This window comes from Spodoptera frugiperda, chromosome 25 (assembly GCF_023101765.2).
Source record: "Spodoptera frugiperda isolate SF20-4 chromosome 25, AGI-APGP_CSIRO_Sfru_2.0, whole genome shotgun sequence".
NCBI lineage: Eukaryota > Metazoa > Arthropoda > Insecta > Lepidoptera > Noctuidae > Spodoptera > Spodoptera frugiperda.
In genome coordinates, this window is record NC_064236.1 from 12,039,133 (window position 1) to 12,063,825 (window position 24,693).

A 24,693-nucleotide genomic window follows, 5' to 3' on the forward strand; every position below is an offset into this window, starting at 1 on the left:
TATATGCGATGAAGTAGTTTCTTTTTGAAACAAATATATATGCATTAATTATTTGATCAACGTGAAAGGAAACAATGTTCTGCAATGACAATGACATGGCCGTCCGAACAAAAGTATGTTTTATTTCCTTTCTATAGATTTTTCCTTGCCACGCCACGTCATGGCTATCAGACGTCTGATATCCGTTTTATTACCGTTTTGAATTCAATATTATAAAATATATACGTCATATAGGGTACAGAGTATAATAATTCTTTACTCTTTTCCTCTTTCTGTTAAATATGTAGCACATTTTCTCGTTTTTTGTTTCCCAATCATAATATGCAAAATCGGATTCAGAATTTTCAGAATACTGTAATTAAATTTCCTTATACATAAAAATAGGTTTCATTGTTATAGTTCAGTAATGAGTCCGTATTTTCGTAGCCTTTGTAATAAAATATGAATGAACATGATCTTTAATAATTGAAATTGAAGCACCCAAAAACGGTATTTTATTAATAATAACTAAAATAACTTAGCTCAATCTTTTTCTGTCTTCGAAAAATATATTTCGTTTATGAAAAATATCCTGGCACATAGAAGCGAACACGATTTTCAATTAAAAATCAAATATCAGGTGTATTGTATTGTTAGTAAATCTTTGCGTTATTTATAAAAGGGACGAAATTACAAAGAAATAGTGAAGTAATTAATTATTTCTAGATTGTGAGTATTAAAAATATAAAATTAAATATTGATAAAACAATAAATTATTGTTATTTAATACATTTACACCGATAGATTTCAGCAAGTCTGTCTGTGGTAGGCAATAAACCAATTTAATCCAAAGTTACCGATTCGCGTGTCAGCATATTGTGTATCCATTACATTTGTAAATGGTTTCAATCAAAACAGTTACTGTTTCATATTGCATGATTGACTTCTATAAAAGAAGATCTAATATTGCTGTAAACGCATAAAAAAATGTATATTTTTATTTAAAATTATACCGAGATTATTAGAAATTTAAACAAAAAAAAATATTTCATTTTCATGTTGTCTTTTTATTACGAGTGCTTATTTGTTTATTTGAACTTTCTAAGCACACGAAATTAAATAATATTTTCTTTAAATGTTGTTTTTACACTATTGTGTAGAATGTATTAAATCGGAAAATTGCCTTTTTTAACCCCCTAATTACTACGATTTGTGTTAAATGGCGAAAATGAAAACTAAACATTTAATACTTACACTGAAAAATATTAAAGGCCTAATGATTTGTTCGAGCACGCACTGTAGCATAGGTAGTAATCAATTTCCCAGTAAATTGGCTCTCTAATTTCCACGTTAATTAACTCCGCACCGAAGAGCGTATTGTAATAACTTTGAACAATCAGCCAGCAATACATTACGTCCACCACAATAAATATCGCAACTGATTTAGGGTTTAACGTAATTCCAACCACATATAGGTACATATTAAAATTCAAAACGAAAATAGATTTTGGCTTCAATTGAGCAGAATTAATTGTTTACTGCGGTAATTTGTTTTTGATCAATGTCTATAATATTATTTGTTCATATTCTCCAGTATTTTATCATAATTACTGGTTACATGCGGGTGGGTACTCAACAAAACTACTTGAAAATTGTAATGAGAAAATTGTTGTTGAAACTTTAGCCACTCATAAACTAAGAACAAAGTATGGAAACTAAAAATAATACAAAAACATTACACATTGAAGCTTTGTTTTTTTTTATTAATTTTCCATAACTGTGTATTTTTTTCCATAACTGTTACGTTTAAATAAAAAAATGTATTAACGTAAGGATAAGCGGCATTGAAAATCAGCTGCTGGTTCTACAAATAAGTGGATTGAAGCGTTAATCACGACATCGTTTGTTAAAGAAAAGTTTTTTTCAAGGTGGGAAAATCATCCAATGCCTTCTTTCGCTTTGGGCGAGGCGAGAGGGAGTGTCAGACTCTTACTAAAAACCACCCCGTTCCTTCTCCTGCTTTTAGCCGGAGCTCCGATAGCACGCTAGATAGTCCTTAGCTCCGGATTGTTAAAGAAACCTAGGTAACTAATAAAATAACCCATTATAACTACAGTCGTCTTAATGGCTTATTAACACCAAACATCTTTGAACTCGGTAGAGTTTAGGCTGAAAGTCATACAATTGAAAAACTTTTTCACAGGGTTTCTTGAGTAAAATTATTCTAATTAATTATCCTGAAACGGTAATCCTTTTTAATTGCATAAAACCGTGGGCTTATTGACTTGAAGGTTTATTTTCTTCATTTACGAGCGTTTTGTAGTCTTTCCATGGATATTCTGATGTACATAGATATTTTCTTAGATTTAATTTAATTAAAAAAAAGATTAAGTACGATAGAGTCATTCTATAACAATTTTTTTCATTTCAACTATTGTGAATCACTAAAATAGAAAAGAGAAAACTCAGCGGCAATTACATTCCGCACCTGCGTTTTTCCGATGGGATCTGAACTGTACAAGACTGGCCGTAATTAAGAATTGTTCCAGAAGCTGAATCCCGCCAATGAACAAATTTTATAAAAAGTTTACGACCTCCTCAACGTAATCAGACTAAAGTCTAATTAGCTTGTATCTGGTACAAGAGATTCCCATTTTCACTCAGGGACTTAGAACAAATTCGATTAGTATTGAAATTCTCCTTTTATTACCAACGTCAAGCTTTGTTGTACTGATGAATAAAAGTACGAGACTATTCTTTACATAAATAACAAGCACTTTTAAATATAAGCACATTATTTACCCTTAGGTACCAGTACATAAACTAAATACATTACATTAAAAATGTCTTAACAGAGTGATAAACCCTATGTGAAATATACGAGGAAGTAGATTCAAGTATTTGGTGTGTAGTAAAGTTATATAATAACGATTTTTATGTCCTACATGTTACTGAACGTCATAATGTTACGACATAATAAAAAATAAGCCCCCGAGAGTATTATTACTATTGTAGAATAGAATTGTTGCCAACCTAAGCCAGTTTAAAGCAGCAATAATTATGCATTATGCTCTCGGCGTACTCTCTACTGTCATCTGCATTTATGAAGATTTATCGTAACTACAAACTTATTGTAGCCGAAAACGGTAACGGTCGACTCCTTAACTTTAATACGAAATAATGTTACTGATAAAATAACTTTAAAGTGAGTAAAATATTGCACAACTTTCAAGATATCCTTTGCTTACTCTGTTTAAAAGACTTTTGTTATCATTTAAACTGTTTACAGTCCGTTAGAAGTGATTGAATACGTCTAAAAATGGTTACCACGTGTAAAAAGTACTTTCTTTAAGCATATATTTCTATGTAAATAGCAGGTGAGGTGACGGAATCCATGATAAATGGGTTCTTTCATGTTTAATAACAAGTATCAACATTTTATGTATATGTATGTTGGTAACATCAAAAATGTTCATTCCCAAATCATATTTCACAACATAAACTTATAAAGCAAATCCGAAATTAACAAGTAAATTACAAAATGAGGTTAGTTTGTCTTTAATTCTTATGTGTAGATAGGTACGTTTTTATGATTAAGATAGGTATGTGAAAAAGTTTGAAAATTTTCCTTTTTTTTGCGTCGTGTCTATTAGCAGTAAAATTTTACAAGCAAAACGGGACAGTGGTATTCTTTTGTACGAAGTATAATTGTGTCTTTTACTTTTTTGAGTCTCCTATTCCATACACCGTATCAGAATACACACTCATATACATTGTTGTGTACATTGCACATTCCAGTAAGCTTAAACTGAAACAGCCTGACTAAATATTTAAATATTTTTTACATAAAATTGTTTTCTAAAAAAAATGTAGCTATTAAATATTTTTAAACATTTAAATCTCTACATCGTGTTATTAGCTGCTAAAAAATATTTCCTGAAAAAACTAGCAGCGTTATTTTGATTGAACATAATTTTTTCACTAAACGAAAATATAAATATTTTTATTAGTTAATTGAATCCCAGCTAAAAATTGATTTGATGCTAAATAAAGGGATATACTGACATATATTATTGTATCCGTGATACATTGATATATCAACATTTCATAGATTTCGCATCCTATCAATATTGCAATCTAGTTCCTTACTGCATTGCCGGTGTTAATGTTTGTTTTCAACAATAGCTTCGCCCAGACACTTGAGGTTTGTTACCATTAGCGCTATTGGAGCATAGTTTACATATATTAATAATCTAAGAAATGTTGAAATGCAGCTCAACATTATTTAAAGTAAATTTTAGTTATTTTGAATACATAGTCTCATTTTCAGCAAGTTGTAGAGCGGCTGATGTTAATGCTATAGTCGTTTTTTGAAAGAAACTTAGTTTAATTTGTTTAAGACTGAAGCCCAAACCTAAAATCGCAGCATTGTAATACTTATAAATTTTATTGCTATACAATTAATATGATTCCACAACAATTTTACCTGTAATGGATGGCTGAATGAGTTGTAAGTTTTTATTAATACAAGGCGACTGAACAAGCCAAGCCGGTAATCAGGCTAGTATCTGGCTACATTAATATTTATTAGCGTATAGTGCCAGATTATCGTGTCAACAAAATCCATTACAATGTCTGCGACGGTTTTTAGTGAGTACGTAGGACCGAAGACAGGCCAGTTACACATTGTTACTGTCTGCCTCAAGATTTATGGGCGGTCTCACCGACCCGTGGAGCTGTTTTCGACCCTCGCAAAAGTTAAAGACAGTTAAACTCAACCCCCCGTAAGGTTGTGTCATTTGGAGTGTATTTTTTTTTCTTCGTATAAATAGGTAACGACGTCTGAACGTCGCATTTTATATCAATTTAATGAAATTCAACGTTTTCAGTCCGTCATATAATTTACTCGTATTTTTGAAAAATAAAAAGCAAAACTCAATTTTATACTCAAAATAAATTTTAAATTTCCTTGACGGTACCGAATATTTTTTGAAATTATATTACCTAAAATTATTACCATGAAAGGGTTTTAAAATGTTCAATATAGTAAAATAAAACTTTTTTCCCGGGCTATAAATTGCCTAAAAGTTTGCTGGTAAAACGTATTTTTAAGTAAAAAATTCAATTAAATACTCAATAATAAATGAATTATAACACGTACAGTAAAACTATGCTCCCTTAACGTAGGTATGTAATGAATCTGTTCAGCTATCTTCTCATAGATGTAATCTTAACTAGGGAGGATACTTTGTACATATGGATAGTTTTAAAACGTGAGCTCGGTCCATTAGTTTCACGCCGCCGAGGCGTCGACCACACTATCGATCGTAGCTAATGTTCCTTGCTTTTTACTGTATTACGCAAAAGTATTTGGTAAAAATGAGAGTTGGATTTATAAGGACCAAACTGTTATACCATTAGGAATTATTGTAATTTTTTAAATTTCCGTTACTTATCTATAATATAAAAATAAGTCGGGTTTTCCTTCCTGACGCTATAACTCCAGAACGCACGAACCGATTTCCACGGTTTTGCATTTGTTGGAAAGGTCTCGGGCTCCGTGAGGTTTATAGCAAAGAAAATTTCAAGAGAAAAGCAGGAAAACAGAGAAAATCATTGGTGGCGAAACGGAGTTCGCCGAGTTTGCTAGTTATTATTATAAAAAGCAATTTTACATAACACCTGGTATTTATTCAACGTCGTCTTATGGCCAATTTCAACAACCTATCTAACTGTAGATTTGCTTACTAAAGTAACAATTTTGACATAAGCTCAAAGCTTTCATACAAAATGTGTCAAAATTGTATCTCACACAAATCTGCCGACAGATTGGTTATTGAAATTGACCGTTAAGTGTCATTGTAATGATAGGTTAATCTGTAGTTAAATGCCTATATAGCGTACTATACAATTCTTAAATTGTTTCATTATAAAAAAAATATACAGTATGTATTTTATCTAGCTTACTGTTGTTGACCGCGTTTACTTTATATAAAACAAACAAAGAACGAAGTCTTTAATTTTCGCATTGCTTTTCAATGACATCTCCTGTAGAATTTCAAGACTGCAAGTTTCAACTCGGTGTATATTTTACACACCAACAACTTTCCATTATAAAGACTTAACTTGGTTGTTTAATTGATGGAAAGTTTGTCTAGAGTGTTCGTAACCTGGTGTAGGAATAAACTCTGATGAAAGTAATAAAATATTTTCCCCATAACATTTTGGTAAACTAAGTAAAGGGTGATTTTCTTATTTTCCAGCTAATGTTTGAAGCACATACATTACATACAAGATATCTATTTTATCCTCGATTTAACATGCATTTATACTTATTAGCTTAAAATTATTTAACCATACCGTACTGGTGACTGATTCACTACAGTATATTATGTTCATTGAACATACATATATTCATGAACATTGTTCAATCACCAGAATTTTCTATTTATTCATGATCGCTACTGGTTGCGTACATTTTTTCATCGGACGGATTAAAATCGGAGCACTTGAACAAGTTTTATTCGATAAGTTTCGGTGAAGTGATGTAGTGGAACAGTGAATTCAGCACAACTAACAGCAATACTCATACTATTGGTATTTAAAAATAAACACGTATACCTACATACAAAATAAATTGACTTATATTGTGTTTGCTATTGTAGGATTTGCAGGGTATAAACGTAGGCTTTAAATAATAGGAATAATATATAATCGGAAATGTGAATTTATACAGATTTAATCAAAATTACCTTGTAACAGTGATCACCTAAAGTTTAGCATATGTAAACTAAGACAGCGCAGCTGAAGGTGGCAAAAACCATGAGCAATCAAAACAAGACAAAGCACTCAGTAAGGGCGTGTTGACTAAATAAATCTCATTTTTACTAGCCAATGCAGTCGAGTTTCTCTTGCCAAGAACAATAATGCGACACGTTGATGATTTAGTATTTGAATCTCAAATTGGACACTTAAGACAATAAAAATAATTCGATATCGGAAGACCTTAATCGGCGCTCGCATCGCGCACAGTTCCCGGCTTCTTGTTGTCTCGGCCCGCCCGACCGGCAACCGCATCTGCGGGATTCTTATGCAAAATCGATGTTTTTATTGCTCTTTTATGGTCCCCACAGTCTTAAAGCCAAATTGAGAGCAAGAAGAGGCGTGAGGAAATTCATTCTTAAGCTAAAGCGTTTCTTTAATTAATCTGAATCTTTTTGACACTTAACGACCTGTGTCTATTGTAAATTAATATCCTCTTTGTCTTTTTATTTCACACTAGCTACCGCCCGCGACTCCGTCCGCGCGGATGTCGGTATCGCGTGGAAGTTTTATTTCTCCATTTTGAGTAACTCTGACAATGACATCTTATAAATATCTATTGATTGGACGCAAATACGGCGAGGCCCATAATAATTAAGGAGATCCCTCTATTGATCTACTGCTGTTGAGCTCGCGTTTTGTAGAATAAAACTGAAAAATAAAAAAAAATTCTACGTATTGGATAAAATGTTTAAAACCGAACCGTTATTTTTCACGTGATGCCTGAACATACAGACAGACAGACAAAAAAAAAATCACATATTTGGGTTTGGTATCGATCCAGTAACAACCCCTGCTATTTATTCTTTCAATATTTTCAATGTACAGAATTCACAGATTTATTCTAATATGATTGAATGAATGAATGTGTTATAAACGTAAGAGTAGACAAATATAATCAGAAAGCTCCGAACTGCTAAGCTATCGGGAGTTATACGTGTTATTGTGAGTCAACCATAAGAGATAGACATTTGCTGTCGTGGAATATTTTTTAAACAATTTTAAGGAGAATATTTCCGACATACATTATTTCTGTGTAGCTTTAAACATTAAGGCCGCACACGCGACGGAAGCTTAAAAAATGGAGTAAGTTCTCCTGTTTTTCCAACATTTCCCTTCACTGCTCGGCTCCTATTGATCGTAGCGTGATGAAAAGTGTCCTATTTGATGCCCAAGATAATAAGGTATAATTATACCAAGTTTCATCGAAATCGAACCGTTAGTTTTCACGTGATGCCTGAACATACAGAGAGACAGACAAAAATTTTAATCACATATTTGGGTTTGGTATCGATCCATTCATTCACCCAATGCTATTTATTTTTTCAATATTTTCAATGTACAGAATTGACCCTTCTACAGATTTATTATATGTATAGATTAAGCGGTTTGTGTAATTTTGATTATTGAATAATGAACAGACGTTCATTATTGAATAATCAAAATTATGTACCTACCAGCCGTTTATAGAGTTATGATTACTGTTAGGTTTACGTCCGTCCATCCAAAACCGGGGCAACGGTTACTGACAGTGACAAGGCGATTATTCATGAACCTGGCTGAAAGCTGTTTTCATGTTCTACATGAATGTTCTGATATGTTCTAACTGTTACCTATTGCGCACTTAAATATTCGTGAAATTCTTGCAAACCAAATTTGAACAAAGCTCAACAAACACAAATTGCCTAATCGTTTGATTAGTAGTTACTATTAAACGCAACCCATGGACACGTTGATATTAAAAGCTAACATAAAAAATTGTTAATAAATTCTAAGTAGAAAAAAAATGCTTAAAATAAAGGACCAAATAGTTCGGTGAAAATATAAAAACACGAATTCTATGTTAAATAACATATAAAAATCACAAATAGAGGCTACATCAAAAATTGCCTTTCAAACCGTCGCGCGTCGGCTGGTATTCATAGATAAAAAATAAAATGAATCGGTGTCCACTAAAACAATACGTACCTACCTATTACAGAACGTCCTGTTGCATTCAATCATATAGGTATAATAAAACGAAATATTTTAAACAAAATATGAATAAAACTAAAAAAATCTGATCTGAAAAAATTTAAAGTTAGACAATATGAATATTTGAAATTCATGTTACGATAGTTCGTTCACTCACGATTATAGTAATGTTTTAGGTAACTGTCATTTTGTAAGCTCTTTTTTCTTTATTTACCCTTTATCACGTTACACCATTATACAATGTGATAGGGATGGGACTTCTAACCCGTTAAGGCTGAGTACTACATCTAATTTTATCGACAAAAAATAATAATATGGGGGTTGAACCCCGAACTTTTGAAATTTTGAAAATATTGAAAAATAGTAATTTTTTCGGTAAAAATAATTCACAAATGACTTTTTTTCTCACCAAAACATTATCAAACATATGAAAAAAGTAATGAATTAGCCAAGGTTATTAGTTACCGTTCGTCGAATCCATTTTTTTTTTGTTTCTACGACGCATACAACCTTTGATGTCAAAAAAAGTAAAAAAAATATTAAAATAGCCATAATTTTTAGTAATGGGGAGGGGATTCGACCCCTTCGACTCCCGACTTTTGTCGATAAAATTAGATGTAGTACTCAGCCTTAGCGGGTTAGAAGTCTCACCCCTATCACATTGTATAATAGAATATTTTTTTTTCTACGACACTCCTGAAAGCAAGCGGTTAATGCTGCCTAAATAGGTGTACACACACCTGTATTGTACCTTATCGACAATGTAAGAAACTGATTGTTATTTGTACCATTATTTTCGAGGCCCTAAACCAATTACGCAAATACTATGGGCATCCGAAATGCAGCTAACTTTACGTCAAAACTGATATTCTGTGAGGGTGTAATATGCCCCCGGTCGGGTTAGCGCATTCAAGTTATAATAGTTAGGCTCTACCACCTAAAACTAGTATTTTACTATTAGGTTTTGTTTATTAAACATTTGAAGTTACATAAAACGTATTTGAAATTATGTCAAGAATAGTTAGAAGACAACTAGTCTGTTGTTGGTATATTACTAGTTAAGTCCCAAGGACTTTTAGCAAAAGCTCTAAAAAAAACGTAATAGAATTATATTATACAAAATATCTCATTTTGTATGCTGGCAATAAACGTAAGTACAAGGTTGAAAAATATTACCATTTCTCTGGCCTTAACTTAAATTAATGTCAAGATATGATTTATTTAATTTAAATCTTTGTCAGAACTCATAAACAATGGAAACTGGCTACGCGACAGTAAAAATACTACTTATTTTATTTATAGTATATTTACTATTTATTTGTTAAGTAGAAGTCTACTATTGTTTACTTCAACCGTACGGGTAATGCGCTTTCTTTATGCATGCCATATCAAAAGGTTTTAAAATAAAAGTCACCTAAGAACGGTTTATATTTTAGACTTGCATTTATCTGATCTATAGAACTTTATCTTTCAATCATCTTTATCTGCTACTCGTATTTGTTTGTGCTTTTAACGTTTATCTCCTGTAATAAGTGTATAACGCTGATTCTACGACACGAGTCTCTACTCATTATCTTTTGTCAGGAGAAATATTTAAGTTACATAAAAAAATTACACAACGTAATTGTATAGTATAGATTGTATAATAGTATAGATTTTTCAATTGAATAAAGTACTTAAGAAATCTAGGGATTTCGTTTCGCAGTAGTGTTTAAAAACGTTTTATTCTTAACTAAAATAGTCATTCAGGCTATTCTCAGAATATTAAACATTCCGAAAAACTAGCGCTACTTATTTAGTAGTACTTGACTTGACAGTAAAGATATTAAAAAATACGAATGACACTGTATGCCGCCACGGTTTACTTCGATGAAAAAGAAAAACCTAAGAAGTACTGGGTTGATGTTCAGGCCGATGATATGCGTTATAACCCTCTCACTACAAAGGATATAAAAGACCGCGCAAAGTGAAGAGACCAGAGTAGCAAAGCGGACCCTGGGCCCCTAAAAGAACTAGCCGAAACAACACTAGGATAATAAAGACGATGACGACATACTAACACAAAGAAAAAATTGAGAAAAGACATCCTGTATATTTTAGCTTAAATAAAAATTTGAACGGGAATCTAATTCCCAGACGCTAAATTGGAAAAACGGGCCGTTAATGAGCATATTCTTCAAAACAGTTAGTGTTTCGACATCATTTTCAGAATAAATTTGAGTTAAGAACAGAAAATTGCTAGCGGTTCTCTCACGAAGGGAACTGTTGGGCCAGGAAGTAGTCGAAAATCTTATTATAGGATACAAGTGGGTCCTTAATTTTGCATAACTTAAGCGTCTTTCAGCGAGTGGCTCTGTTTCACAAACATATGAGCTCTTATATTTATTGTGTAAGTAATAGAAACTCATATATGTTTATTATGTTTTGTATGTTCGGATACAAAAGTTTACTTTTTTTATGGAATAGGTGGCAAACGAGCAAACGAGTCACCTGATACTAATGTTTTCTTTTTTTAACGTTGATACGTCTGCGTTTGGCCGCCAACCCGCTTACTGAGGTTTTCTTATTCGATATTTCCTAAGAATGACTTTACTGCCTTAGCGCGATATTAATTATATTAATGTAACAACGATAAAAAGTAACAACGATACGACACTTTATTATGCGATAATGAAACGAGTAAAGTATAATCCGCTTTACCTACATATAAAATAGACCTGTTGAACAGTTTGCAGTATTAAAATAAATAATTTATTAAAATGAACATTGATATACCAAAGTCGCTGTATTACCTACTTTGCTATTAGAAGCTGGAATCAATTTATTTAACCAATTATTTTACAGGAAAATTCTGTCCTTTTTCACTGTAAATGGTCGAAATAAAATATATTTTAAACGGTTGTTTTAAACGTCTGCCGTCATAACAGAACATGACGTGAACTTTGTGTAAACTCTAATTTTGACATAGTAGGTACATAGCCCGTCAGCATGGTGGTGCGTTATAATAATGTTCAGTTCATTACAATACATTACACGCCCAAAAATTAAAGTTTGAAACTCACTTTTATCAAGAGGTTCATGTTATAATTACTCATATTTAACATAAGTAATTGAAAATGAAATAATTATATGAAAACATTATTAATAATTTACCATTAAGTATTTTTTTAATTCGCAAAATAGCTTGTTGGTTAGTAACGATAAAAATACATTGTTAACGCCTTATTTAAATAAAATACTTAAAATTGGTCAGTGTAAGCTGAACACTATTAAATTTTCAGACTAGTGTGGACATATAATCCACAGGTCAGCGCTAAAATGCATTTAGCTTAAATCCTAACTATTTATCAGAGCGCGGCAGCACTGGACTAATTTGTCTCACATACATATGCACGAATCAGTGGGTACCTAATTTAAGCACTACGTTATGAATGACAGAGTAACTCATCAACGCCGAGCTCACACATCTGTTAATAGGCAGAACGTAGTTAGGAACGTGGCAAATTGTTTTATATACCCGCTAGGTCATATTTTTACCCTGACGAAACATACGGTGGTGTTACTGCGTGAATTTAAACCATGTTTTAGTAAAGCTCGTTAAATGCAGGCTTTTGGTTATGTCTTTTGTGTCTAACTTTTGAAAACACAATTACCACTTGTAAACGAACTTTGAGGGTATAAGTTGTCACAAGAATTGGTTTTGTTATTGACTTATTTGAATTACGGGAAAATTGTGTTTGTAAGTTGAAATAATTATAATAGTACGGTAAATATTCTGTTGTATATTTCACTTCGTGATTCAAGGTTCATTATGCATTGTAAGATCTAAATAAAAAATAATACTGATTCCAAAATGTTCTGTTTCTCAAAATAGGAATAGTTCAGCAGTTTTTTATGTCACAAGAATTGGTTTCGTTTTTGATTTATTAGAATTACGCGAAAATTGTGTTTGTGACTTGAAATTATAAAAGCAACAAAGCTATCTAACTGTCAGTTTCAATGCATTAAATAGAAATCCATTATCACCACTACGAAAATGAGGTTTTTTTCTTAGCCATACTTGTATTATTAACAAGTAGGTACTCTGGTACCGGCAATTTGTCACTAAGGCAAAAAATAAATTTGCGTCGTAAATTCCACTTTTCCCTGATGGTGATATTAAAAATATACGATTAAAATTCTTTACATTAGACTCAAAAGAATCTTACAAGCATAATGCGAAGACTGTAAAGAATAATGAAGTTTTTTATTTATATGACAAACTTTAAAGGATCTCATAGTACCTACATATGGGTCGTATTACTACAGTTTACATAAAACTGTAGTACCTTAAGTGATTTTGCGACATTTTTATTAAAAAATAACTTTGTTAAGCATTCAACGTAGATATTCGAATGCTCAAGAACGGGGAACAAATAAAATGCTTTTTGAAATTTTTACATTGTCGACGGAAAAGTACTCGTAAACGTCCACTTCTTGACACGGTCTCGGTCGGTGCAGGAAGTTAGAATCATTGAGTGTAAATGCAACAACGCCACATTACTTTACAAATACCTACGTAGATTTTCAGCCCAATTGTTCTGAAAACGACTTTTACTGTATTCGTAATTTTGGCGTGGAGTGAAAAATATCTTAACCTGACAATATTCTGAACATTGTATATAAAGCATTTTAAAGCCCTAATCCCAATCTTCCCAATTCCCGATTCCCCTTCAACCGTGTAATGTTCCTAACTTACAAATGGCCTCTGGTGTTTCGGGAGTCCATGGGCGGCAGTAATTGCTTACCATCAAGTGATCCATCTATTCGTTTATCAGCTTATACCATAAAAAAATGCTGAACTATTCCTATTTTGAAAACCAGAACATTTTGGCATTATTTTATTTCTTAATTTGGATCATACAATGCGCCACCCTGAACCACGAAGTAAAACACATAACAGAATATTTACTAATAAACCCTGTCTCAACTTGGCAATGTTAGAACTAATTTACAGGTCAATGCACATGTGATTTAGGGACTTTCTAAAGCGTACAACTACTGCGAATGAAAGTAACATGCCGCGTACTAAACTGTACGAATAGTTATGTTGTGCGACAACTAAATCTGTAAAAGATTATTTACAAAAAAGACGAAGTAATAAAATTGTTGTTCTTTGTTAAGCCAGGATCTTTTATTACAGTAAACATCTTCAACGTGTTTTTTAAAGAGCATGGTTCGGATTAAAATGTTTATATAAACTCTTTAAAGGACCACCTTTAAGAGATCGGTTTTCTAGCATAAACCAGACAAAAAGAGGAGAGCACGACACGACAAAGCGCCTTTCGTAAACACGCTTCTTTTAAAGCAACTTCATTATTTACAGATTTTTCTACTTTCCTACACCTTAGACAAGGATAACCTATGGCTTGGGGATTATAAGTTACTAGCATCTGTCTGCGACTTCGCATACACAAATAGATGATTCCCATTTTCCCGTTTCCGTGAGGATTTAGGGAAATACTCTCTTAGTGCTCTCTAGTTCGCAAAGAACATACCTACATGTTAAGTTTTAGCTTCTTAGGTTCAGTAGTTTTGGCTGTCAGTCAGTACTGAAACAGTTTCATACAAAGAGTAAAATCATGGACTTATTTTCGTTATGAGGTATATTCATGTATATTTATTATTGTAACAAATAATTTAAAGGGATTTTCAAAAGATTTTTTTTATGAAACACGTCGGTAATCGATCAGACGTATTACCTGATGGTAAGCAATCGCCGCCCATGGGCACTTGAAACACCAGAGGCGTTACAAGTGCGTTGCCGGCTTTTTGGGAGTTAGGAATTTAAGGGTAGTTGTTCGGGAATCGGGGATGGGGAAGATTGGGAAGAGGGAATTGGGCCTCCGGTAACCTCACTTACACAACGAAACACAACGCAAGCGTTGTTTCACGTCGGCTTTCTGTGATATATTTTATTTTCTAATGAGGTGTAAAACATGTTAGAAGGTAACTTATCCCTATCGTTGGTTTATATAACTAATTTATAAAAAAAATTATGACTCTCACGTTTCATTCTCATATACTTATTATTATGTGAACGTTTTGGTAGCAAACGTATCCGTATTTATTCAGCGTGGGTCGTTGCCACTGGCACTACTGGAACCCACTCGTCTTGTAGTCTTCTCAGATACACGATACGCGTGTTTTTACCCAGCCACACTTTTTGCCTCACCTAACAATATTATTGTACGTTTATTTTTCGCGGTTGCTGTGTAACTGTTATTATTTTTAAATGATAAATTAAATCCGTTACGTTTTGGTCGGTAGCTTGTTGTTACAACATTGAATAAATTCTCTGGGACAGTAAGATAAGAATGCAGACACATTGTAAATTATACATGAGCAAGGCTTTCAACTGTTCACGATCCTGCGTAGCAGATTGACCGCTCATGTTGCGGTCTAGTGTGGCACAACGACAGCGAATTATGACGTCACTAAATACAGGTTCACAATGGTCGTTGCAGTGATAGTATCCATTTGGCTACGGAGCCCTAAACCTAATGCTCCACTTATGAACCCGTCCTATTCCAAAACTGGATTAGGGTAACCACACACTTCCATGTCGCCAGAGAGACGCAGATGCTGCCTTTGGATTACATTATTTGAAGCTCTAACTCCAACGCTCAAAGCTATGCCAGCATAAACAAATGGCTCTTGTGGACAACACCACCACAAGCGTAGGTTATAAAAACTTAGTTTTTCAGTATACAATATCACAACGCCTAAATCGTTTGTGCACCACCTTGTACTCGGTACCTAAAGCCTAGTGAGGTTGTTAGCCTCTTGAATTCACATACCACTATACTTAATATGCTTCACAACACTCGGCACTTTGTAGGAATCAGCTAATGCTTGCAGCAGTTCAAATAAAACTTCGAATGTGAACAACTTTCTTTGGTACAACAAAGTGCATTTACTCCAAATAATTTGGCAAACCAAGTAGGTACCTCACTTTCCTGTGTTATGTTATATTAGTATATTATCTTTATATTATTATGGTATTTATTTTAAACATTGTTAACCTTGATGAATAAAGTTAAAAGAGAACTTCGTTCATCATCATAATATCAATCCATTGCTGAACACAGATCATCCACCTTCCCCAATGATTTTAAGATAGGCAGTTGTTTTTTTTAGAATTATTAGTACATTCTCAGGTACTTTAAGATTAGGTTTCTTTTATTATTTTTTACTTTTTAAAGGGAAATTAAGTTTTTGTGTCGGGGGTTTTTTAAATTTTTAATTTAATTTTTTATTTCATACTTTTTATAGGTAGGTTAGGTTAAGTTAGGCTTAGTATATTACATATACTTACTACAATTTCAATTCTTGTTAAGGTAATGATAACATTCAAGGTCAAGCTCGTTCGCTTTGATTTTTTTTTTTACTTATTAATTACTAGTTTTTGTTTCTATAAGTAGGCTAAAGATTACATTGGTGCAGGTTTTATATATTTGTATTTTATAAAAAATTTTATTTTATTTTTAATTTTTTAAATTTATTTATAAAATTTTAATTTTTTTTTTAATTTTTAAATTTATTTATAAAATTTTTATTTTTTTTTTAATTTTTAATTTTATTTTTTATTTTTGTTAATACGAAAAAAATATATCTTTCAATATCTTCTTTCAGTGCGGTTTCATTTGAGAACCCAACCCAGTATATTTGCAGACCTTCGGTTAATCTCCCGCTTACGTTACTTTCACCGCCGGCTTTAAAACGGCTCAACCGATTTTCATCAAACATGTCTAAGAACACTCGCACATAAATCCCCTTTAATATGAAAAAAACTAAATTGAAATCACTGCATCCGTTCGAAAGTTATGGTGCCACAGACAGACAGACAGACAGACAGACAGACAGACAGACACGTCAAACTTATAACACCCCTCTTTTTGCGTCGGGGTTAAAAAGAGAACTTCGTTCATCATCATAATATCAATCCATTGCTGAACACAGATCATCCACCTTCCCCAATGATTTTAAGATAGGCAGTTGGAAACAACCTGTAGGTATCAGGTATCATCATATATACTGAGTCATAATTGGTTTTTATAGTTGTGTACTAACATAATAAAACAATTTATAATTTAGTTGAATAAGTCAGTTACGGTCACGTCGTTGACATATTCCTCTTTCTGCAAGAATGTAACGTCAAAAATCACAATCACAAAAATATTGAAAACAAATTTTAATTAATCTAAATAGAAGTGGTACAGCCTCAATATTAGTCTTAATGTTGCAGAATAGTGTTTTTGACATGAGGTCACGCTATATCAACGGTCCGGAATAACCACGTCCAAAACACAATATCGGCCCTACATTATGTTTACACCAGACTGAGCTAACATACACCACATTCATTACAAAACCTCATCATGTGAGTTAGTGTAGTTAGATAGTGATTTGTAGTCCTTGGGGCCACATAGGCTTTCGTATAACTACCCTCTCGGATGCTAAGTCTATTTTTACTGTCGGTTTGTTAGTTAACAACACTTCTTATTGCCAAATACGTCTGTTCTACCCACTCAAATTTCTAGTGGTAACTATTACCAAGGTTACCAAGGGACTGGGTGGCTTTCTGCTGTATAATGTGACACAAGTTCAATACTTGGCAGAAAAAATAACTTATGTGATCCACAAATGGTTACTTCAAATTTAAGGTCTAACTCAAATATGTAGGTCTTTATATTGATAATTAAATTATTGTCTCATTAATAGATAGATATGAGGAACACGGAATAACTAGGAAAAGATTAAGATTTATTAATTATCGATCAGGAATATTTAATCACTCTTTTAAAAATAAAAAAAGATTAACATCAGTGACCTTCTATGATTTTTTGCTGTAGTCACAATAAAACAAAATCTACATAAAATAATATGACTTTGTACACAATTCTTCATACATTTGCTATTAACAGAACTGATAGTAACATAATATCAAGCGCTTTAAATATTCATACAGTCAAATAGATGAGTTTTGTAGCTATTGTAGCCCGTTGATCAAAGTTAAATAAGTGTATTTATCGCAACGGGTATGTACTGTATGCGAGTATCAAGGAATAATATTGAATAGTTGACGACCAAACCTGGTTTACATACGAACAAACAGTTAGTATTTACATTGCACTAATAAAATCCAAACAATATTAATGAAAACTACATTTTATATTAGTCTGCACACTTCCTTCACTGTCTGGTAGTTTAAAATTAAACATGGCGATGATGATATGGCTACTTAAATTTTTCCTAAGTAGAATTCTTAAGACGATAATATATTGTTTTTCTTTATATCAATGAAACAAGACTACTGCATGTGTTTTCAAATTTTTCATTACCTACCTATTTGATGGATTATATGATTTTTTGGGAAAAATAGCAGTCTTGCTTTGCTAGTGATTTCAAGTTCAAAATCAACATTCAATAAAAAATAAAACTCGGTAAAAATAAATTACCAATGAGGTCATACAAATATTTTATTCCATATAGATCTGCATAATTTCTGCCAACAAGGTTATGACCCTTTCCACTTTTTTTTTCTTGACCTTAGTCAAGAGCATGACTAATTGGTCGAAATCACCCATTTTTTTCAGATGTCGGATTATATGTTCCTTCGTTTCGGCGTCATGGCCACGGTATACTTTCGTCCAAAGCATCTTCAAAAGCATGCCTTCGACAGTCTTTTTATCAAGGGTTTCTGCATTCACCTATAATACAAAACAACTTAATTAATGCGTTACTTATCTAAGTACCTACCTAATATAGTACAAGTGAGTAACTAATGGATCGTGCGCCATTACAAGGAAAGTGTTATTTTCGAATTAACTCAAGAAGCTTTGTGAGGTAGTAAGTAATCTACTACATATTATATAAGTGTTTTAACGCTGTACGAAGTTAATAAAATTGTTTCTTTTATTAACCGAATTTTGATAAATCAAACATTATTCATTAAGCTTAACTCGAAAAAATAAAATAAGGATGGATATTGTTAAGTTGGACACAAAATCAAATTAATGTTTTGAAGCAAAATACAAAATAGTTTTTTATACTGCTAACCTGAATCTTAATCTAATTTATGTGTGGGAGAGCCATGCTTCGGCATGAATGGGCCGGTTCGACCGGAATGACACCAAGGCCTTACAGAAAACCAACTTAAATTCATAACTCCCAAAAGGCCGGCAACGCACTTGTAACGCCTCTGGTGTTTCAAGTGTCCATGGGTTGCGGCGATTGCTTACCATCAGGTGATCCGTCTGCTCGTTTACCAGGTTATTCCATAAAAAAACTTTATCACAAAAGCACATTTTAACTGGTACTCACCAAAATGATGTGAAGGAACACCGATAACAAAAGAATGATAGTCGTGCTATGAGCCATATCGAGTTACTTCCACTACGAAGAGTTGCGCGATACTGGCGACTGGATAGAAAAATCAACGAATGAAATTTCAAGAATGAACTAAACATCCTTTTATACGTAATGGAATCCATTTTCTCTATATGTTTAGGGTTCCATACACGAGTGAACCAAGCTGTTTTATACATTTCGCTTTTTCACTTAACTAAATAAGTCTTATGATTTTCGACTTACTCATGGACCTATTAGACGAGGAACTCGACGAGTTTCAAGTCATACTAGGGGCTCATGTTCATGAGCAATAGTCATTTTCAGGAAACTAGTCTAGTTTCTCGTCCAACAGTTATGTAAGTAAGCCAGAAATCATAATGCATATTTTTTTTTTATATGTCTAATGAAAGTTAAAGTTAAATGATAATAGTATAAGTTTTTACTAGCTATGAAAAGAACAAAAGTAGTTGTTAACATGTTTGTAGTCGATTTTATTTCGGAGAATAAGCTAATAAATAGCACTTTTCATATTTTGAACTTAAGCTAGTTGAGGCTGAGTAGTAAAGAACTAGTACTGGTAAAGAATCAATATCGAAATATAGAAATCAAACGATATTATCTTTCAATAGTTCAGAAAAAAAATGCAATAACAATAAATGGAACTACCATTAAGGATTTATCTAAATTAATCGAGCTTAGGAACAATAACAAACCTTTTATTTCTTATTCTTCGTGTAGAGTTTGCTCAATTGTTTTACGGCTCCTTTACGAGTCAGTCCTAAGAAATTACTTAAGGTTTTGGCAGTGAGTATAATTTTACGAGCGGCTACCGAAGCTTCAAGTATCTCCTCACCATTACTTAGTTAAATCCATTATCTTATGGATTCGTTTTAATAAAAGTCAATAATTTTAAGTTCATGGTTCAGTTCTATATCAACCATCCTCATTGTAGATGACGATTTACGTCTTAACAGGGCCACGTAATGATTTCGCGAGAAGAAGCGTAGTAGGAATTCACGCATCAATTCTGTTGTGTATTTCTTAAAATTGTAAGAGTAAGTACTTTTACAAACAATATATATACCTACAGTTATTTGGCTGACAGTTTTGTTTAATCTATACTGGGAAAGGCCAGGAAATCTATACACACACGTAACGTCACGCCTTTTATCCCCGAAGATGGTAGGCAGAGGTGCACTTTACGGCACTTATGCCACTATACAATGTACACCCACTTTTCACCATTTGTGTTATACGTTCCATGTAATAGGGTTTGAGCCTATTGCCAAATCTATACTGGGCCTATAAAGGGCCCGGAAAAAGTGCTGCGCTTCTGGCTATACTATGGCTCTTTGCGGTCATTGACGCTCTGTACCACAGATTTGCGCCAGTTCTCTTTCACCAAGGAGTGAATCCATTGCCCACTGCTGCTACTTTTCAATCCATACCCTAGTTTACTTTTTGGATATATTTCCATAGGTAGCACAATTCGTGGTTGTGAGGGGTCTTAGCATTTATGAAGAATCTTGGCATTTATTACTTATTATTAATCCAAATTTAACATTATTTGTAATGTTCAAAAGGAATTAAATAAATGCTTTATTCGGGCACGTAAAGCTATAAAGACAAAGTAAATACACATTCTATTATGAGATAAAAATAGAAAGAAGTAATTAAAGTCAAAATTTATTAAGATTCGTTTGCGCCTTACTTATGTGCAAATAAAAAATTGGAACTGCTCTAATAAATTATGCGTATATTGAATCAATATAAATAATTTTAGATACGAAAAAGTACAGGAATTAGAGTATTTTCTCATCAATTTCGTTTTCAGTCTTGACGTCATAAGAACTATCTTGAATATTTGTATCACCCCAATAATGAGTGTCCCCGCTAAGCATTTTAACGTCATAGTTTTAGTACCTCTTTTTCCAACTTATAATATGAGACGATAGTAAACCTCTCTTGTTTAACAAGTTTAAAAGGTTTTAGAATGAAGTTTAGTGTCTAAACAAACGACGTTGACGTGCGACAAGTCCAAAAAAATTCAATAAACATTTATTGTTTACATTTTGGTTTCGTTCCAGCTACACACGGATACCGACATTTCTTTTTTCTTTTATCCGCTACCGGTGAATTCCGATCATACATGGGTAAACCTATTCAACCCTATAAGGGTTGCAATAAAATTGGTTAAAAATTCGATCGAAATATAATATAAATTCACTTGGTAGGTTTAAAAAAAACACACACACAAAGCAAAGGTGAAATATAAGTACATATTTATTTATCTACTTACGACGTACAGACAAATAAATGTGTAAACAAAATGTAGTTCCGTTAATAACACGCTGTATAAATGTTAAATGCAATTTGCTATCCGTTTGAATTTCGCATTTCTGTTTAGTATCTAACTAAATACCATTTTACTCTGAAAGTTCAGTGTTAGGAAATTTCAAAGTGTTCAGTCACGGTAGCCAGACTACACACGTAAATTGGGTTATGTTTACTTAACCACATTAATTTCATAAAGGTGATAGTCGTGAATTTAATGAAGGCACATTTCATAGTGCAATCTGTAACACTTGTACATTATGTAACTGCAAATACAGATTTTTGTTCTTACTATAAATTGTCTTTTAATTTACAATATAACCTTTTTTTAAGTGGGGAAAATCATCTAATGTCTTCTCTCACCAGGGCGAGGCGAGAGGGAGTGTCAGACTCTTACTGACTAAAAACCACCCCGTTCCCACTGCTTTTTGAGCCGGAGCTCCAATAAACCCGCTAGGTGGTCCGCAGCTCTGAATCAGGCATCAGTCCAACCGATATAATATAACTTTAGAAAATGAAAAGAGGACAAATCTTGAATCTTTATAAGTCAAGCTACATATTTTGGAAGAACATAGGGAGGGGGTTGTTAATCAAGCATTTGTTTAATTTGTCACATATCCCCTTGACATGAAAATAAAAGAATTGGCGGGAATTGAGAAATATCCCTGATCGCTAGCATTACCTAGAATAGCTATTAATAGGTGAATCTTCAGATCGATTTTGACCGTGTTGGCCAGTCTAACTAGATTGTCCCCCAAATGAAGGAGATATTATAGTGCAAAAGTATGTGCGCAAACTCAGGTACTCTTCCCTAACTCTCTAAACCCAATGGCACGGCAGACCGACACGACCGGAGTCTTTTTCAGTATATCGAGTTGCGACAAACGCATGTAAAATAATATAAAAAATTGTCAGTAATTCAATGTTTTTTTAAAATGTCTTTTGACATATTTAACGTTTCGTATAGTAACAATGTAGTATTATCATTCCGTTTTTCCTTTTAATAATATATTTTAATGAGACTTAAAAATACCACGGTAAAATCTTTTTTATGATAAAAATAAATATTCAGTTTCTTAATCTCATCTTAGCGTTTTTCTCATCTTAATGTTACTTTACTTTAATTAATGGTATTTGCCTAGTAAAAACGGGCTAGTTACTCGTGCGATGAAATTGAATAAAATTTCCTAATTTTAGAATATAAGTGCGGTAATAGTAAATACATACTTAGTTATTTTTATAACCTTTTTTTTGTAGTTGGTATTTCAACGTTTGCCCACTATCTCGCCAAGGGGTAAAAAATTATGAGGTCAACTATGGAACAAGTCTGACCATAAACAACATATTCACTCACACATTTAATGATAATGGTTACTGATCCCTATTTTTAAACAGAAAAATGCTTCAAACGAATTCAAAAATAGAAATTATTTTGTGGATCAACGAGAAAAGCGTAACATTGTACCTTTTCAGAATATTGTGTTCCACTCTTTTAACCATAACAAATGCGCCGCTGTCACAGGGTAACATTAAAACAATACAACGTTTCTATCTTTGATATCCGATGACGCTAAAAAACGGGACGAGCTCGTATCGGCTCACGCACAACGTAGGGATTATGGGGCCTCGACGACCCGTTTTCTAAAATAAATAAAATGTCAACTTCTATACAGTTTCTATGATACGTTTTAATATTTATTTGGAAGTCAAGTAACACGAGAATACTAACTCAATTGTTTAAATTACAGTCTATGAAAATAAGCATTTATAGTAGGTACTTTAACATAGGTAACCTTATGGTACAGACAGACTTATTGACATTATAATTTTAAATTGTGCAATTGTACATATTTGTTTTTCAAATTATTTCCTTATAACAAAGTTTAATATTTATTACACAACTATAAAGCACTGTGTTTCAAAAAACCTTTGCTTGTTACTAGTCTTATTATATTCATGATGAGTTGTTTTATTTATTTTTTGTACTGTCAAACATAACTTAAGTTAGTTTATTAAGCTGTATTTGTTAGCAAACAAGGTTTATTTACATAATAATGAAACGAGGTTACAGTAAAAAAGTCGCAGAATGAACAAACATAACGGTTCAGAAATAAAAATCAACAAAATAGATACCGTACGAAATACCCTTTAGCAGTTTTAGCTTTTAAACATAAAGGCACATAGTACACTTGGCAACTATCACTGTTGTCGTAATAAAATTTAAAACTCAAAATCCCTACTAACTTTTATTACTCGACTTTAAAAAAAAGAAAATGTATCGCAGCACCCGGTATCTAAGTACACCGTCATTTAAATATAAGCTACGTTCATTTTCAGTTCAATTAACGTCCATTAAAATTCGGTCTTCCAGGAAATTGAGAAAGTAAAAGAGCAATTCAATTAAGTCGTCCAGCTATTCGTGAATAGACTGACGACCACAGATAAATATCTTTTTGCTGTTTCTCTTTCCAAATGCAGTAAAAAATAACGACAGCAAAATATTCGATGTAAACTTGTTTTTCAAGTTTTTCAATGCACTTCGCTAATTAAGCCGATTAGGTATTTCATTTAATAAATATTGCTGTTTACCATATAATATTATAGGAACGTCTCTGAACCGCCCAAAGAATGACTGAGAGAAAATTCTGTTGGCATTAAGTCCTCCGAAATGCATACATATGAAAAAAACTAAATAAAAACAAAAGAAAATTCATAATCTGTACGATATTAATTTTAAAACAGTGATTTTCAAAACAATAGGCACGCAATCTTTTTACGCCTCATTTCAAATTAAACTGTATAAATGAAAAAAGGATAATATAATTAAATTAATAAATAAAATAAAGAATGAAAAAACTATTATACTCAAAAACACTCATGAACATTGCTTATTGGAATATTTACGTTACTGTTTGGCAAACTCTAGCAAAGACCAGCTTGTGGGTAGACGCACGGATGCGATGCGGGCATGGGTGCAATTAACGAGTGCCTAAAGTTGAAGATAAGCAAGCTCGGAGGGAGGAGTGCCATGAGGCTGGCGCGGGGAGGTGGTGATCCCATGGCGTGAGACCGGGTGAAAAGTGACGCCGGCATCGGATGAAATGTGACCGTACAAATGGCGCGACCGAGACACGCGATGAAAAATCACAAAGCGAAATAAATTACAAGTTCAACTCAAAAGTGCTTCGCATT

General features: G+C 32.9%; 2 protein-coding genes across 2 annotated transcripts in view; one reads left to right on the top strand and one right to left on the bottom strand.

The window, feature by feature from the left end:
- Positions 1-24,693, top strand: part of LOC118262131 (glutamate receptor 1) — a 119,620-nt gene that overhangs the window by 19,039 nt on the left and 75,888 nt on the right. The gene's annotated exons all lie outside the window — the stretch shown is intronic.
- LOC118262139 (uncharacterized) lies at positions 18,266-19,272 on the bottom strand. Its single transcript, XM_035573292.2, has 2 exons — positions 19,141-19,272; positions 18,266-18,527 (listed from the first exon to the last, which is right to left on the bottom strand). The coding sequence occupies exons 1-2, from the start codon at positions 19,195-19,197 to the stop codon at positions 18,297-18,299; spliced, it is 288 nt and encodes a 95-aa protein (XP_035429185.1). The 5' UTR covers positions 19,198-19,272; the 3' UTR covers positions 18,266-18,296.

Coding starts and splice junctions, on each gene's coding strand:
- LOC118262139 (XM_035573292.2), bottom strand. CDS start 19,197: ATGGCTCATAGCACGACTATCATTCTTTTGTTATCGGTGTTCCTTCAC. Junction 18,528..19,140: donor TGTTCCTTCACATCATTTTG/GTGAGTACCAGT, acceptor TTTGTATTATAG/GTGAATGCAGAAACCCTTGA.